This window comes from Wyeomyia smithii, chromosome 2 (genome assembly GCF_029784165.1).
Source record: "Wyeomyia smithii strain HCP4-BCI-WySm-NY-G18 chromosome 2, ASM2978416v1, whole genome shotgun sequence".
In the NCBI taxonomy this organism is placed as follows: Eukaryota; Metazoa; Arthropoda; class Insecta; order Diptera; family Culicidae; genus Wyeomyia; species Wyeomyia smithii.
Window position 1 is genome coordinate 167,793,369 of NC_073695.1, and position 17,405 is coordinate 167,810,773.

Here is a 17,405-nt window from a genome sequence, read left to right on the forward strand (position 1 = left end):
AATGAAACGATCGTAAGACCCCGCGGTCAGCTGACAGTCCGATGACGGTTCGTTGACAGGGCTAACGGAAGTATAGATAAAGAGAGAGAGAGAGAGTAAGAGGAATAAGACGTAGAGAGAAGAAGAAGTAAAGTCGAAAGTGAAAAACGATTGATTACCCGCGACACGAATTAAAAAGTGTGAAATATTCAAGTAAATTGTTAGAAGCGGAGTGGACGGTCTAAATAATTAAGTCTTTAAAGAGGCTTCATTCGTTGTCATCGGGTCCAAAGGAAAAGTCGATCAAGCCACTGATACTTATTTGCAAGTAATAAAATAAAATAAAATAGAGGTTAGATTATGCAGCAATTATAAATTGATTGCACTTACAGTTATCTTACAGTTGGAAGGAAATAATACGGTGAAAAGGTGGTAGAAGAATAAGGAAAAACTAAATGTAAGTAAAGGAAATATTAATTAGAAAACAAAAAGGTAACGGAAAATTACAGCTTTTAGCGCTCGTCGATAAAACACATTTATTGGACTTTTTCGCACGCTCAAAAGATAGCCCCTTTTTCTCTTCAACAATAATAATCAGGGTCTTATGGGGCAACAAGACCTTCCATTTTACCATTGATTTTATGAAAATCCAGCCATCTCTGAGAAACATGAGTGAGATTAAATAGTCTCCAGAACACGTTTCTTTCCATTACTTCTGAACCGCATGTTCAATCTTTATAAAATTCAAAAGTTGAGAGTTTTTAAGGTAGACCGTTCATTTGAAACCAATTTTGTTCAAATCGGTTGTATAGTTTCTGAGATAGTGATGTTTCGTGATTTTCACATTTTGATACATAACCTCTAAACTAGAAATCAGATTACAATAAAATTCAATAGGGTCTTATAGGGCAACTAGACCTTTCATTTGCAATTAATTTCATTGAAATTGGTCAGCCATCTCTGAGAAAATCGAGTGAGATTGTGAGAGCGTTTCACACACACACATACACACACATGCAGAAAATGCTCAGCTCGTCGAACTGAGTCGAGTGGTAAATGACATTCGGCCCTTTTGAGCACATTTATACCTTTAGTTTTTGCAGTGATTGCTATAGCTTTCTAGGAGAAAGGCAAAAAGTGAAATGATAGAAATGACTTTTAATTTCAACTTCAATCCCGAGCAAGGGCGCAAACATTGAAATAGTACAATATCAAATTTAAATGATGTTGAGGCCACATATTTTGATCGTAGCTATAGTTTTAAACAGTCTACGGGTTACGTTTCTTTCTATAACTTTCAAACCACATGTTAAAACATTATAAAATTCATTGTTTAAGGGTTTAAAAGTCCATTTATTTGAATTCAACTATGTTCATAGCTTCTGAGATATAAGAGCGTTTTTCACATTCATTCACATTCACATTCACATTCTGACGCAGCGCCAATACTAAAAGTTTGATTACAATGAAATTCAATAGCAACCTAAGCGGCAAATAGATCCTTCATTTGACACCATGATAGAAAGAATCGGTCAGACCATCTCTGAGAAAAGTGAGTGCGAAGAAAAGGGGCACATACACACGTACACACCCACACACAAACATAAAAACCTATACATGCATATATGCAGAACATGCTCGATTCGTCGAACTGAGTCGAGTAGTATATGACATTCGGCCATTTGGATCATTTAATTAGCCAGTGATCGGTAGGAGAAAGTCAATATGTTTACTTTCATTATGTGATTTCACATTTTGCCTTTCTCCTAGAAAGGTATAGCAATCACTTGCAAAACCGAAAGTATAAAAGTGCTCCAAAGGGCCGAATGGCATATGTCACTCGACTCAGCTCGACGAGCTGAGCATTTTCTGTATGTGTGTGTGTATGTGTGTGTGTGTGTATGTGCAGATGTTTATTCTCACTCACTTTTCTCAGAGATGGCTGGACCGATTTTCATGAAAATAATTGCAAATGAAAGGTCTTGTTGTCCCATGAGACCCTATTGAATTTTATTGTAATCGGATTTTTAGTTTAGAGGTTATGTATCAAAATGTAAAAATCATAAACATCATTATCTCAAAAACTACACAACAGATTTGAACAAAATTGATTTCAAATGAACGGGCTACCTTAGAAACCCTTAACTTTCAAATTTTATGAAGATTGAATTTGTGGTTCAAAAGTTATGAAAAGAAACGTGTTCTGAACACTGTTTAATCTCACTCATGTTTCTCAGAGATGGCTGAACCGATTTTCACAAAATTAGTGGCAAATGGAAGGTCTTGTTGCCCCATAAGACCCTATTGATTTGTTTTGCAATCGGACAATTACTTTGCCTGTTATGTTTAAAAATGTGAAATCCAGCTATGAAAAGGAACATATTCCGACTACTTGGACTCACTCACTTTTCTCAGAGATGGCTGATCCGATTTCCACAAAATTAGTGTCAATCAATAAGTCTAGCTGCCTCATAACACCCTATTAAATTTCACTGTAATCGAACTGTAACTTCGTCTGTAATGTACCGAAATGCGAAAACCACGAAACTTCATTATCTCAGAAACTACAGAACCGATTTGATCAATATTATTATCGGATGAGCGGGCTAGTTAAGGGTTAACTGATGAATTATGATTGAATACGTTCCCATTTCATTTAATTATAATCGAACTTAAGCAACCGTTATGTATTAAATTGTTAATAAAATAACGAAAGTCTATTATCTCGAAGATTACATGACTTATTTGAACATTACTAGAGTCATACGAACGAGTCATCTCTCAAACTTACAAATAACAAACTAGAAAAAAAAAGTTCAAAGACTATTTAAAACTATCCCTACTTTGATCGATATATGTGGCTTCAACATAATTTAAGTGTGGTATCGTACTATTTGAACGTTCCAAATTCATTGATTTCTTGCGATGTGTTTAAAGTCTGCAAATGCACGACAAATCGGCCATAGGATATGATCAAAGCCAAATAACAAATCGTTTGAAATGATTTGTTTTATCGAAATGACAACATCCAACATTCTGTACATCGCCTTATTTCTGAATATATTCATATTGGGTGTTATTCGGTCATTTTCAGCAGATTTTCTGGTATCAATCTGACACCGGAAATACCCATATTGGGAGGTATTTAGTTATTTTGGTTGTTTTCCAGAAACTAAAAGTGGTCGTCTTTAAATTCTAAATGGTGTCCAGGGTCAATGTTTGGTTTCTATGCATTATCTCGATTACGGAAATATCTATATTTAGTATTATTCGGTCATTTTCGACAGTTTCCTAGAAATTGCCATTCAGCAATTCAAAATGGTGCCTAAGGTCAATATTGGGTGTTATTCGATAATTTTTGGCTGTTTCCCAGGAACCGGAGATCCAAAATGGGGTCTGTGGTCGATTTTAGCTGTTGTGTATCATTCTAGATCCGGAGATACTCATGTTAGACGGAAATCTGCCATTTTTGGCTGTTTTCCAGAAACCAGAAGTTGCCATCCTACAATTCATAATGGTGTCTGAGGTCGATTTTTAGCTTTTTGTAAAATTTTGGCTCCGTGGTATTTGATCACTTCGGGCTGTTTTTCAGAAACGGAAAGTCGTCATTTTGGACTTTAAAATTGCCTGTGAAATCAATTTCTGTCATCTGTGCGAAATTCTAGTTCTGAAAACATTCATATTGAATGGTATTTGGTCATTTCAAGATTGTGTCTGCGGTCAATTTTTAGCTTCTGTGCATTTTTCTGGTTCCGGAGATACTCATATTTAATCGTTCGAGTCGTTCATTTCAGGTTGTTTTCTCCAGACACCGGAAGTTGCCAAGTTATGGCTCCAGTGCATTATTACGATTCCGGAAATACCCATATTGGGTGGTATTTGGTCATTTTCAGCTGTTTTCAGAAACCGAAAGTCGTCATCTTAGAATTAAAAATGCTATCTTTGGTCGATTGTAGCTCTTGTGTATCATTCTATATCCGGATATTATGATATTGGGTGGAAAACGGCCGTTTTTGGCTGTTTTCCATAAACCGGAAGTTGCCATCTTACAATCCAAAATGTTGCCTGAGGTCGATTACGGAACCTATTTGTTACCACTAGAAACATTCACCTGCCAAATATGGTTCCATTTAGTTGATTAGTTCGCGACATGTGCAGAAATTTGTGCAGAAACATGTGCTTCCAGAAGAGGGAGGGGCGTCGAACCATTATGGACATATTTGTTACCTCTAAAAACATTCACATACCAAATTTGGTTGTATTTTCTTGATTGGTTCTTGAGCTGAGCGAAATTTGTGTTTCATTTGTATGGGACCCCTCCCTTATAGAAGAGGGAGGGGTGTCAAACCATTATGCACATATTTGTTACCTCTAAAAACATTCACCAGTCAAATTTGGTTCCATTTAGTTGGTTAGCTCTCGAGATGTGCAGAAATTTCATTTGTATTGAACCCCTCCCTTCCAGAAAAGGGAGGGGCGTTCAACTAGTATGGACATATTTGTTACCCCTTAAAACATCCACATGCCGAATTCGGTTTAATTTGCTTGGTTTGTTCTTGAGTTGTGCAGAAATTTATGTTTCATATGCATGGGACCCCTCCCTTACAGAAGAGGGAGGGGTCTCAAACTATCATAGGAACCTTTAACGGCACCAAAAACCCCTACATACAAAATTTCACGTCGATTGGTTTTGTAGTTTTCGAGCCTATATGGATCAGACAGATAAACAGACCGGCTTGCATTTTTATATGTATAGATTACAACATCAATATTTTAGAACCTTAAGAGTGAATATACGTTTATTGGATTAAAGCGTTCATGTAAATCTATTTTTACAAATAGTAGTTTGAATCAGAAAGGCTGGGTCTGACCGCTAGGTGGATTAATTTAGGTTTTTATGAACAACGGACACAGTTACAATGTGATTGCAATAAAATTCAATAGCAACCTATGGGGCAACTAGACCTTTCATTAGACACTAATTTCGTGAAAATCGGTTCAGCCATCTCTGAGAAAAATGAGTGAGTTTAAACAACCTCAGGATAACTTTTCTTTACATAACTTTTGAACCATATGTTCAATCATAACGAAATTCAAAAGTTAAGCGTTCTGGAGACAGCCCAATCATTTGAAACCAGTTTTATTGAAATCGGTTATGTGGTTTCTGAGATATTGATGTTTCGTGATTTTTACATTTTTATGCATAACCTCTAAACTAAAAATCCGATCACAATGAAATTCAATAGCAACCTATGACGCAACTAGACCTTTCATTTGCAATTAATTTTATGAAAATCGGTCCAGCCATCTCTGAGAAAAGTGAGTGAGAAAAAAAAGTTGCACATACACACACACATACATACATACATACAGAAAATGCTCAGTTCGTCGGAAGGGGTCGAGTGGTATATGACATTCGGCCATTGGGACCACTTTTATACCTTTGGTTTTTCCAGTGATTGCTTTCTTTTCTAGGAGAAAGGCAAGAAAAACGGGACGGTTAAAAATGGTCGAAAAAGCAGTACTGTCACGTTCAAAACGGTACGTCTGGTCAGCCTTAATACTCCCCGTGTCGAATTAAGCTTCAGCTACTGTAAAACTTTAGAAAACTGTAGTTTTCAATGAAATTGGAATAATTAGGCTTACTTCAATCATATGGGTGAAGATAGTTTAGTAGAAATATTATTTTTTCGGAAATCAGAGTAATCCAAAAAATTGTTTACCGTTTTGGACAAGACGGTCAGTTGTTGTTCTGGCAAAATGGGCAGTCTGAGAAAACGACAATTGACAATTTATTATTCTTTTTTTGTAGCATGTGAGCATGAGACCCAGAGCTATTAAATATCATTTGCAATCAAATGCATCATTAGAAACGTTGATAAAACCTTTGAATACACTACATATAAATCATGTGAATAATTCCATCTGCGCAACGGACGGTAAGTTTCAAACACGTGCTTTTTTGCGCAATGCGTCGCATCGTCCCGTATAGAAAAGCAATTTGCTACATCATTCCATACCAGTCCATCTTACCAGCACGGCCCTCGCTGGCCGGTCCGTTTCATATGCATGTTGTGAAATATCGGTTTTCGAGTTGGTTTTTATTTTAGTGAAAACTTATATAAATCACATTCATAGTGCAATTATTTCTGCATTATTTTATAGAAAGCATTAGTCAGTGTTGAAATATTGTGTTTTGAGCAGAGTATTAAATGATTGTCTCAGGATGACCGTCTTACCCGTCGTTCCCCTAATGGAAAAAAAACTGATTGAATGGAAGATACCTGTTATGTTTGCACACTTTATGTGTTTTAATGTAATTATAATCAACATAGATCCTTAAGATTAAAATTTACAATTTCAATAGTATTTATTTCAAAGTATACCGTGAATTCATGGTAAAATTTATTGTTTTTGGATCAAGAAGTGTAGAGATATGTATTGTTTTCAGTTAAGCAAAGTAAAGGCTTGGTGCTACATTTCGATTGGGAACTGGCCCCAAGCAGCACACATTGTTGCAATGAAGCAAATGCAACTATCAATGCAGCATTCAAAGATTGTAATAATTCGCATCCGTTTCTTTTATTCAACTTGTAAATAACCGAAAAAGCGCAAGAGGTGGAGCCTATATGCAACTAACAGTGCTATGTTAAATCATCATCTGCATCGATAACCGCTGCAGTATAGAAAGAAAAGAGAGGGGAAATAAAATTTAGTTTTTTTACCTTTACTCTTATTACGCTTCGGTGATGGTGTCGCGAAGTTTCATATAACTACAAATATATCGAAATTTTTCTCTACTTACGCTTCTGATAGGAATGTAATTCTACCTGCGATTCGAAATTTACCGTGCAAAAAATGTTTTTACTTCGTAATTATTCACGCGCCTTTTATAAAGTGTTGTGAAAGAAATTTCATGTTTCAAACTCGCCAAATTATAAACAATGTTTTGGGAAACGATAGTTCAGAATACCTTGCTCAGTGGATATGCAGTGTTAATCATGCGAAATATGGAATAACAAAACCATATTTCCAACAATAATCACTTATCATTTATTTATATTAAAGATGGCTTTTTACTGTTGTGGTAATTTTAGCAAATATATGGTTTAACAAGATGTTGCTATTCATTTTCATTACTAGTTTGCTTTCCTTAGAAGAAAAGTTTTTTGAAACAACAGTATGCAACATCATGTGACATTATCGTTATTTAAAAGCATCATGAAATATGCAGTAGGAAATAGATTGCAGAAAACTGTTGAGCAATTTCTAGTGTTCAGTTACGAGAATGATACACGTAAATAACAAAATGTTGCTCAATTCTCTTAAATTGCTTTAGAGTAACCGGAAAAGTTTCTTGCACCGTTAAAAACGTTTAAAAACAACAAATATTGAGCAGTCTCATTTGAAAACATGTTGCAAGTGCTGCTTGGGTGACCTTGTTTTTGTTATACACAGACTTCGCAGCCAACTGTTTCATGTGCAGGACAATTGCAGGTCTAGCGCTACGATCCTACTTATCTTCACCCGAGCCAAGACTGAAACCTACGACAACCAGCTGTTATACCAGCATTGTTTTTCGAGACCAACTGGGAAGGTACATTATTTTCAGTTACATCACTTAATTATCATCTTGATCTATTGAAAACACCAACATCACATCAAAATTTAGCGATAATTATAACATTTTCAGTTTGCGCGTAATATCAGTAAGCTACAGTGCCGGATTTAAAGGGGGGGGGGCGGTCTCCGGACTCCCACATTTTTGGGGCCACCACAAATTGAGAATTAAATAATCAACGTTCAACTCCCTCAGTATATCGTATCGCAACTGTAACTAGCGGGCCGGTAGAGCCAGCAATGCTGAGACTCTCTTCTACACCGCCTCAGGGTCGGCTATCGTGTGTTGGTCAAATTAAACACTTGAACTTCGTCTCAAACCACTCTTTTATTTCGCCTGTCACTCCCACTTCCTTAGTCTCTATCTCCTACCTCGTCTCTTCACTTTCTAAGCATTCGGGCCCCTTCTTCGACGTCTGCTTTCGTTCTACTTCCAAGCTTTGCCACTGCCTGAAGTCCGTTGCCTCTCGCCTTCCCGATGTCCCAGTTGTCGCGGTGCTCCGAGGAACTGGCTAACTCCAGTAGGGATAACTATGCTGGTTAAGAAGCTGGGTTCCAACAGCCCCAAACAGGAACATGAGGTCCTGAGGGCATAATGAGGGGAGGGGGAATTACGAAATGGTGTTTGGGCGTCGGTTGGAGGCTGGTTTTCTTCAAGAAGTTACGCACCTGATTGACCAGTTTTTTGTTTGACGATGCCTTCACTTCACTTCTCAACTTCTCTTTTTCTATTTTATCTTTCACTATACTTTATCTTTCAGCAAACAATAGTCGCACTGTCGCTATAGTTTTAATTCGTTTACGTTATTACAACCTTTCACCTCGAGTTTTTGTCTAATAGTGAAATGATGGTTGGCGGTTGACTTTTTTGGCGCTCTCCGCTGGTTCACCCATTAACTCCGCCCTCATTTCCAGAGGTTTTTTCGCCTCCGCCCCCGTGGTCGTTTTACAGAGTGTGTCTCCTGGTGGCGACTAGGTGCATCTCGTCGACGTCTGATTTCCGAGAGTACCGCTTTTAACTAGTTCAAGGTTTCCTTGCTTCTCTCTCAACATTTTAATATTTTTTCGCGTAAATCGCGGCACTCTTGGCTTATCGGCATTTTCACCTGTTACACAACTTAACAATGCTAAGTTTGACAGCCTTTCATTCTTCATAGTTGTACGCAACCTATTTTTAATCCTTTCCCCAGTTGCGTTTGAGATCATTAGGCTCAAATAAATCCGCAACGCAATTTCAGCGTGCCAGATGGTTTTGGAAGATGTCTGCAGCTGCTCGAAAACCGGATATTTTTCTTGATATCTGAAAAAAAAAACCTACGGCAATTTGGAAAAAAATGCGATCCACATGCAAAAATTTGCACACAATTTGAGAAAGACTGCTTCAAATATAAGGCGACCCTGACAAATATCTACGGAAACCAGGAAAAAACTACACACATCTGCAGGTCAATAAAATCTGCACACGAACTCTGAAAATCTGCATTTTGCAAAGCACATCTGGAATCCCTGATTCGGACAACGCTGGTTCGATTCAACGACTCCGAAGGTGTTGATATTTGTTTGGTTTTTGCATGAGAAAAAGATGGGAGGAAATATTTTTGCTTTTGCCATCACACACATTTTGACAATTGCATATGAGAGTTCGCCTAGGTGCGAACAGCCTTTAAAATCTCTTTCAACTTCGTAGTCGCGAATGGTGTATTAATATGTGTCATTCCAAGAGAATCCAAGGTGAACTCTTATGAATGTTTTTCGCGAAAAAAAAAAAAACACTGAAGAAAAGTTTCAGATTGAAATGGTCTGTTCAAATCTTCTTGCTGTAAATCGAACTTTTGTATGAATCTCATTTTTGACAGAGAAGAAACCTTTTTCTCGATTTGTGGTGGCCCCAAAAATGTGGGAGTCCGGAGACCGTGCCCCCCCCCCCCTTTAACAAAAACTTATGAATTAAATAATTATTGATTGATTATTTAATTCATAAGTTTTTTTTTCTCGTAAAAAAAAATTCCAACAAATTTTTGGTAACTTTTCAATAACAAATAAAAGTTTTTAACTCGTACAAGAGAAAACGGTTTTGCTTTATTTTGGGGCCCCCACAATCGTAAATCCGGCTCTGGTAAGCTAACATATTTTTCCCGTACACAGTTATTCCCGTCTTGATTGTTCGGTATCTTCATCACGGTCGCGTTCAGTAAAGTTGAAATTTTCCTGATCATTCTATAATTTCCTGAAAAATTACTGATGTCGGTTAATTTTTTTGCCGAAATACTGTTCAATAAAATTCACTTGATGAGTTCAGCAAAAACATTGCTGACCCCTTCAGTAAACTAAAATATTTTTGCACTTTTTATAGTTCAGTTAATATTTAACGATCTATCAGCACTTATCCAGATGTTGCTGAAAAACCTCCAATAATTTTACTGAACTTTTGTTTTTTTTACTATACTGTTGGATAATTTTTCTGCATCTGTCAAAACAGAATCGCACATCAGAAGTCCGCCATTTTGAGATTTTCAGAAAAGTTTCGTGGCTGTGTTTTAAAAGTGTTCCGCGGGTGTATTTAAACAATTTAATTAGACATGGGTATCGAACTTTCAAATTTACCCCACCAGTATATAAATTTATTTGAAGCATTTTGCAGAACGTTTGGTATCATCAACTTTGTAAATGCCGACTCATTCTGCAACCTTTGATGGACGGTTTGTAATTTTTTGCTGAGCTATCTTCTTTTTTTATGTTTAAGCGACAATGAAAAAACACCGAACACTCGTTAAGCAAATGAATTACCGAACAGATTACTGATGGCTCAGCTGTTGAAAAGTCAGTAAAAAGTTTGCTGAGTTCGGTAAAAGAAACTAATTGTGTACATTTCGATTCAATACTAGTTAAACGTCATCGGCGTTCCTCGTGATCTAAGATCTTAAAATGTAGAATCATTTCTTATGAAACTCATACATCCATATTAGATTACAAAACGGCATTTGGTGACCCTATTTTTGAGCATCCTCCCAGTTCCGGAAACATTCATATTGGATGGTAATTGGCTATTTTATACCGTTTTCCAAAAACTCGAGGTCGTCCTCCTGAATGCTGAAACATCCATATTGCGTGGTATTTGGCCGTTTAAGACAGTTTTCCAGAAACCACAAGTCACCATCTTGGATTTCAAAATAGCGTCTGAGGTCTTGAGGGTTTTGTTTTTCCATTTTGGATTTCAAAATAATATCTAGAGTTGATTTCTAGACTCTCGAAGCTACACTCCGACTCTCGTTTCGCCATTATCGTTAGTTACAAATAGAACCGCAGAGAAAAACACATCTAAGTCTTCTGATAACCAAATGCTTTGATTCTTATAAATTCAAACGCACGACCATATTGTAATTACGATTGCAGTGTCCGTCAGTCAGAGACCTACTCTAATTGGCTTGAAAAGAGATCTTAAACAAACTCAACAACCACTGAAATCTATCTTGGTATTGTAGTTCGCACCCAGATCACCAACGAATTTGGCAAAGACGATACCGATTATGCTGACACTACCAGAAAATGGTTCAGTCTAACAATATTAAGAAGATTGATTTATACAAAGTAAGGCATTTTTTACGCGTGTTGCTTTTCTCCATTACTAAAAAACGGTTGTACCGTACAAAATATTATAATAGCGCAAAATGATAAGATTCAGTGTTAGCGGGTTATTGTTTACCGGTGCTTTATATTTGGTTAACGGTGCTCACTAGGTGTGTCACCTCCCCTGCCACCGAACGTGTGCGTCTTGATGTTCATACAATACTAAAGTATATCAGTGGTTAGTTGTATAGACTATAATTATGCATACTATATAGAAAAATTTCGACTCACGTTCGTTTTTGCAAGCGTTTAAAGCCTCTTTCGCAGGAGCTTTGAGTTCTGTGGGTAACATTGCATCAATTTGTGCCACAGTTTTCGAATAGCTTATTTCACCTTTTTTCGTAAGCTGCAATTGAAACGTACAGATTAATCAAGTTGAAATCAGTAGAAAAATCACATCACTAAAATTGTTGTATCATCGCTACTGGTGAAAATGAGGCCCTATCACATAGGACATCCCTGACACCGTTATTTCATTACCTATAGTTTGACAGTACCCCCATTATGACGAACCCCTCGATGCCGAGCCCCAAACAACAATGGCCGCAAAGGAAAGACATCTGACGCGCTCTTCACTCCCGTTCAGTGTTGCCTAATCTAACGATGTCGCTGTTTATAGCAGTATGAAGCACAGCAGCATGCCATTTCATTTCCGCGTATACAAAAGCACAGGCTACGAACGTGTCAGGGAGGTGTTTCGGACCCTATATTTGACCCTATTATTTGATTCGTAGTGTTTTACGTAGCGCTTTACACGAAACATAGATGCTAGTTGCAGTATGCATGCGCTCAAAACTTTTGACGGTGTATAGCACGCGTCAAAGTCTAAAGCCCCGACCCGACATCGACCAACTACGAGATCCCATAGTTGCCCAGGGATACGCAGAGCAGCTGGAAGCGGTACTACTAACGGAGGAGCAGTTTTGCGCAGGCTCTTTTGAAGATGGCTGGATAAACATACGATCCGCTATGAGTATCAGGGCTATAGGGCACTAGGTACAGCCGCTCCGAATCGAAATAACGATCGGTTTGACGGCGAATGCAAACAGTTAGTAGAGAAGAAGAATGCAGCACGGATGAGAATGTTGCAGTACCACACAAGAGCGAATGTGGAACGATATAAACATGCGCGGAACAGGCAGAACTCTGTCCTTAAAAGGAAAAAGCGCCAACAGAAGGAACGAGTACGCGAAGCGATGCAACACCTGTATTGCGTTAGCAACACGGTTCTCGGCCCCAAACCTCTAGGAGATTGAGGAGGAAATTTGCAGTCGGGAAAACAGACAAGCCGCTGGCAGTGACCAAAAACAAGTCAGCCTCTAAAACTCGGTGATGAAGCATTGGCTAGAGTGCTCCACTGGGTGATTACCACGAAACATGGACCTTGCATGTGGAGACGCTGGTTGTCTCATAGAATTAAGATCGGCAGTAAGAACGTGTCTGAGCGACAATAATTTAGTATTGGAGAGTAAATTTAATGATGATCAGTGGCTAATTAAGTATTTTCCATAAAATAAATGAGCTGAGCCTTTCAATGCAAGGCAAGATGATAATAGTCTTCAAACAAACAGCAAAACTACGGCATCCAATAGGGAATTTAAATTTTGGGCGGAATCGTTGAAAACAAAACCTGGACAGTTTTCGAAATCTGGAAAACATCATCCGTCGAAGATATCATTCAGAAATTTTCAAGAAATCAGCGAGCATTTGCAGGTAGGTATTATAACAAATAAAACTCTTCCCGTTGAATAAGTTTAAAATGCGCAGGATTTTTTGTAGAGTTTTGAAAAATATCTCCCCGATGAGTTTCACAGAAAAATTGAAGGAATGACACGAATGTAGCAGCCTTTCACGATATCAATGAAGCCAGAATCGTTGACGTCAGATTATTATAAATGCCCGATTGATTTGACTCTAGACACGAACATGAAGGAGAAATTTGAATAGACCCTTTTACGAACTGACAGGTGTCACGGATCCTGCTGATATTGATGCTGCTTTTACGTGCGTAATGTCAGCGGTTACGAGCTTTCTGTCAAAATTTCATTCATGGATTGAGTGCAGAAACGTCTCGTAAAATGTGTTGTACAGAACATCGCTTGAGGAATTTCGATGTCAGATGAAAAATTAATTTAATTTTGTCTGATAAAGCACAGCATATTCTCATACCATTTAGCAACAGAGATCAAGTATCGATCCGGTCTTAATGTTTAACCAGATATCCGGCTACAAGTGTCACAAATAAAACCCCAACTTCACATAGCTTGCGAAATCTGAGAAAGCTTTCTTGTTAAATTTAATAAGTCGTTTCTATTAATAAATATTTGCAAAATAGAACCGAAAATACGCAGTGCAATACATATTTAATTTTTTTCTTGCCTTGGCTTCTATGCATGATTGTTCGATGTATTTTAATCAAAAAACACATTTTCCTGAGTTTGGAAACATTTCATCTTAAGGGGCAACAATAACACAATTTTGAATTTTCGAGAAATCAGAAATTCTCAATGTTTTTTCGACGCCATTTTGTTTTAAATCCAAATATGAAAGTTTTTAAAGTTTGTCCGTATTTTCTTACCTATCCTTTGAACAAACAGATCTTAAATCGGACAAAAACTGAGCTCAAAACGGTGATTCTACGAAAACAGTTTTAGCATAGGTTTAATATATTTCACAAAGCAAAATAATATCAAGTATGCACAGCATTGGATCCGTGAAAAAAGTCTCAGAAATCTTCGTTGACAATTGTCTATGAACCGTAAACCTTTGTCTACTCTCCTGTTTAAATTATACACGAAGGCGTGTAGTTTCCGTAATATATTAAGCATGTATACCTCAGTTTATTGTTTTGAAACATCGGTAGTTTAGAACGAACAACTTTGATGATGAAACCACATGATAAATTGTTTTCCTGCATAAATAGCTTATAGGACAATTTTGCGATTAGTGACAAATGCAATGTCAAAGGCATAATAAATTTTGAATCAATCAACTTTATCAAAGACGCGATGATTCTGTCTTATAGCTTAAGCGAGATTTTTATGTTTTGACTGGTTCTGGCCAAGATTGCGACCCCTCCCCGTAGAAGGGACAGATTCATGTGAAGACAAATTGTTATTGTATCTTTGAGTATCGCTTACACCCTTGATATTACATTAAACAGATTTCAAATAAGTTAATCTTACGTCGAGATAAACCTATTTCAATATTAGCACGTTGCTGACATTTTACGTGGATCAGACTCTCCTAAAAATAATTTTCTTTCTGAGACTTTTTCCTCAATATAAGACATAATTTGACTACCACCCTTATATATTGGTGGATTCATTAATGCTATATATATATATACATACTTGATGATATTTTGCTTTGTGAAACATATTAAAACCATGCCAACACACCAAAAATCCTTTTTAAAGTTTAGTAGAATACTTTACTGAAGGCATATCAGCAAACCATTTGTTTGCTGATTCACAGCATTTTTTTTTTTCAAAATGTTGCTGTAATTCAGTTCCAAAATTTACTGAATTTCATTCAGTAATTATGTTTTTACTGTAAATCAGTATTGACTTGATTGATTTACTGAAAACCAGTAATCGATTCAATGATTCACGAAAATACAGCAAAACTATTTGCTGAATACAAAACAGTAAATGAATGTTTGCTGGAAATCAGCGAGCAAATCGATGTGACAAAACTTTTCACTTTAAGGTGAAACGGGACGGTGGCTTTATTTTGTACAATTTTCAGTTTAGGTTTCATTTCACTTGACGATTTTGAGCGTAAAAATTTCAGCTTCCGTTTAATAAATAGGGCTCGAATTGCTACTCTATGCATGCGTCGGTAGTGCAAACAACCGATCAAAGTTTTACACTTGTAATCTTAATGATTTTCGAGAAAATTACATTGTAAAATTTGGACAAAATTCGAGCACGGAGTTTCACCTTAAGCTGTTATTAGTAAAACGCGCCAAACCGCTGTGAAGCTGATACGGGATCATGGCTAAGTTCTTGATAGCTGATATTGGACCATTGTAAAGTTCCTGTTGGGCTAGATGAACTCAGAAGTTGATACGATGAACATACATTTCTAGTTCAACAGTAATTAGAGGGATACATGATTCCCTTACTCTAACTGGTTACCCAGCGGAATATACTTTGCTTTGCTAAATGTACAGCAAAATTTCATTGCCGATTATTCAGTATTTATATTCCAGTATGCTGAAGTTACAGTTGAGTGCTGTCAGTTGAAAGAAATTTTGCTTTGCCGGAAAAACAGCAAAAGTTATTTCGCTGGATGAATTACTGGTCTCACAGCTTGGCAAAATCCAGAAAATCTTTGCTGGTTCTCAGCAAAAATAAATGAGTGTGAAAACTGTTTTCGTAGAAACACCGTTTTGAGCTCAATTTTTGTCCGATTTAAGATCAAATTCTATTATATGGACAAAGTCTAAGAATTTTGATGCTTGGCTTTGAAAGAAAAAGGCGTCGGAAAAGCATCAAAAATTTCTGATTGCTCGAAAATTCAAAATGGGGCCATTGTTACCCCTTATGGTGAATGTGGCTAAACTCGGAGGAATGTGTTTTTGCATCAAAATACATAAAAAATTCGTACATAGAATCCAAGGCAAAAAATAGTAGCACTGTGTTATCAAAGAGTAGATATTTGTTACTGATTTTAACGAGTTTAATGATTACGATGACAATACTGATACCACATCACCGTAAACGACAAGATAGTTTGAAGATTCCCTCGAGAAGATTTTTCTTATTGTTTCAAGAATGCAGATGCTTCTCCAAATATTTTAGCTTGAAAAAATGCTGCACCGAGCAAAAGGTCTGAGAACCCCTGTTTTGAATTATATCTGCACGCATGCAAAATTCGACTCTATTTAGACAGTTTTAACGAAGTGGACATTGAAACAAGTCAAAAACAATTTTTTACTAGCGAAATAAGTCTTGAAACCCCTGTTCATGTGAAACAAAATCCACCAGAAATTGACAGTTTTACCCTTGGGTGAAACCGAAAAAAACAACCTTTTTTCGCTTTTGTCGACCAATGCAATCGAACCTATTGGTACAGTCAACTTTTCGCTAGATGCTTCTTTTATCTATTAGTGTATGCATGCATAGAAAAAAAAACCAATTGAAGAAGATGCCATCTGCAACAATTGATTATGTTGATTCTAATTTGAAGTTAAATTTTTGTGGTCTGCGTTTTTCACGTGCGAAAACACAAACTTTTGCTATATGATTGTGTAACTTACCGTTCCAGCCATTTGTGCTATACACATTGTATAACATTTTAACTCGTTATCCGGATCTGCAGGAAATTTTCCTGCTCTTAAACTATCCAAGCTAACTGAAATATAATATCTCAATATATCTTATTCTACAAGCTTTATATCAATTTATGTATGTCGATTGATACCTTCATTGACATTGTATTTGGGAGCACATGCTTTCCGCATCATATCAAGTGAATTATTCAGCTGCTTCATAGTCATCTGGAAATGTTTTGAAGTTTTTGAAGCTCTTGTATATATTAACTTAGAATGTTTTTTGTATAAGGTACTCACTGCGCCATAGCTAGGTTCTAACACTTTTAATACGACCGTTAATGTCACAATTATCAAACCTCTCATTGTGCCGGCTCATATTTGAATTAAACTTTTAAAACTATTTTTTTCTTACGAAGTCTCATGGTGAAAACCTAAATCAAACTCAGTGTGTGAAATGAAACTTCACTAATTTATAAGTGCAATAAAATTTGCAGTGTCATCGAAACTATGATATTCAACTTCACCGGTTTTGCAATTAAGTCACTTTGATTCGTGAGCTTAGTAATTACCGAAGCGTCATAATTATCGTTTCTACGTTATGATTAAAACTGCACAGTGCATTTTAAGATTTAATTACATGGTTAGGAGCACAGTTTATACATACCGTTTCTGGATCTGTCTTCCGCCTAGAATAAAACGATTTTATTAATATTAGTTCTAAATGAATTCAAGCAAGAAGTTGTTACTGATTTGTCTTGAAGTTTAACCTCGGCGCTTTTTTGTGCCTCATTAAGCACCTCATCGACAAAAACGTTTAGATCACTCATTTTTTCTGGATCCTGTTTAAACTCTGCTATACGGTCGTCAATATCATCTCGCAAGTCTTGAGACTGCTGAA

General features: G+C 36.8%; 1 protein-coding gene across 2 annotated transcripts in view; it reads right to left on the reverse strand.

Annotated features, from left to right (window-relative positions):
- Window positions 1-17,123, reverse strand: part of LOC129724423 (general odorant-binding protein lush) — a 32,398-nt gene extending 15,275 nt beyond the window's left edge. Inside the window, exons 1-4 of one of the 2 annotated variants that reach the window (XM_055679317.1) lie at window positions 16,805-17,123; window positions 16,657-16,732; window positions 16,493-16,587; window positions 11,458-11,572 (exon numbers count right to left, since the gene is read on the reverse strand). In XM_055679317.1, coding sequence (XP_055535292.1) covers window positions 11,458-11,572; window positions 16,493-16,587; window positions 16,657-16,732; window positions 16,805-16,870 — 352 coding nt within the window. In that variant the 5' untranslated portion in view covers window positions 16,871-17,123. The remainder of the gene's footprint in view (window positions 1-11,457; window positions 11,573-16,492; window positions 16,588-16,656; window positions 16,733-16,804) is intronic. The other variant, XM_055679318.1, reaches the window with a different exon arrangement.
- Window positions 17,124-17,405: the final 282 nt, after the last annotated feature.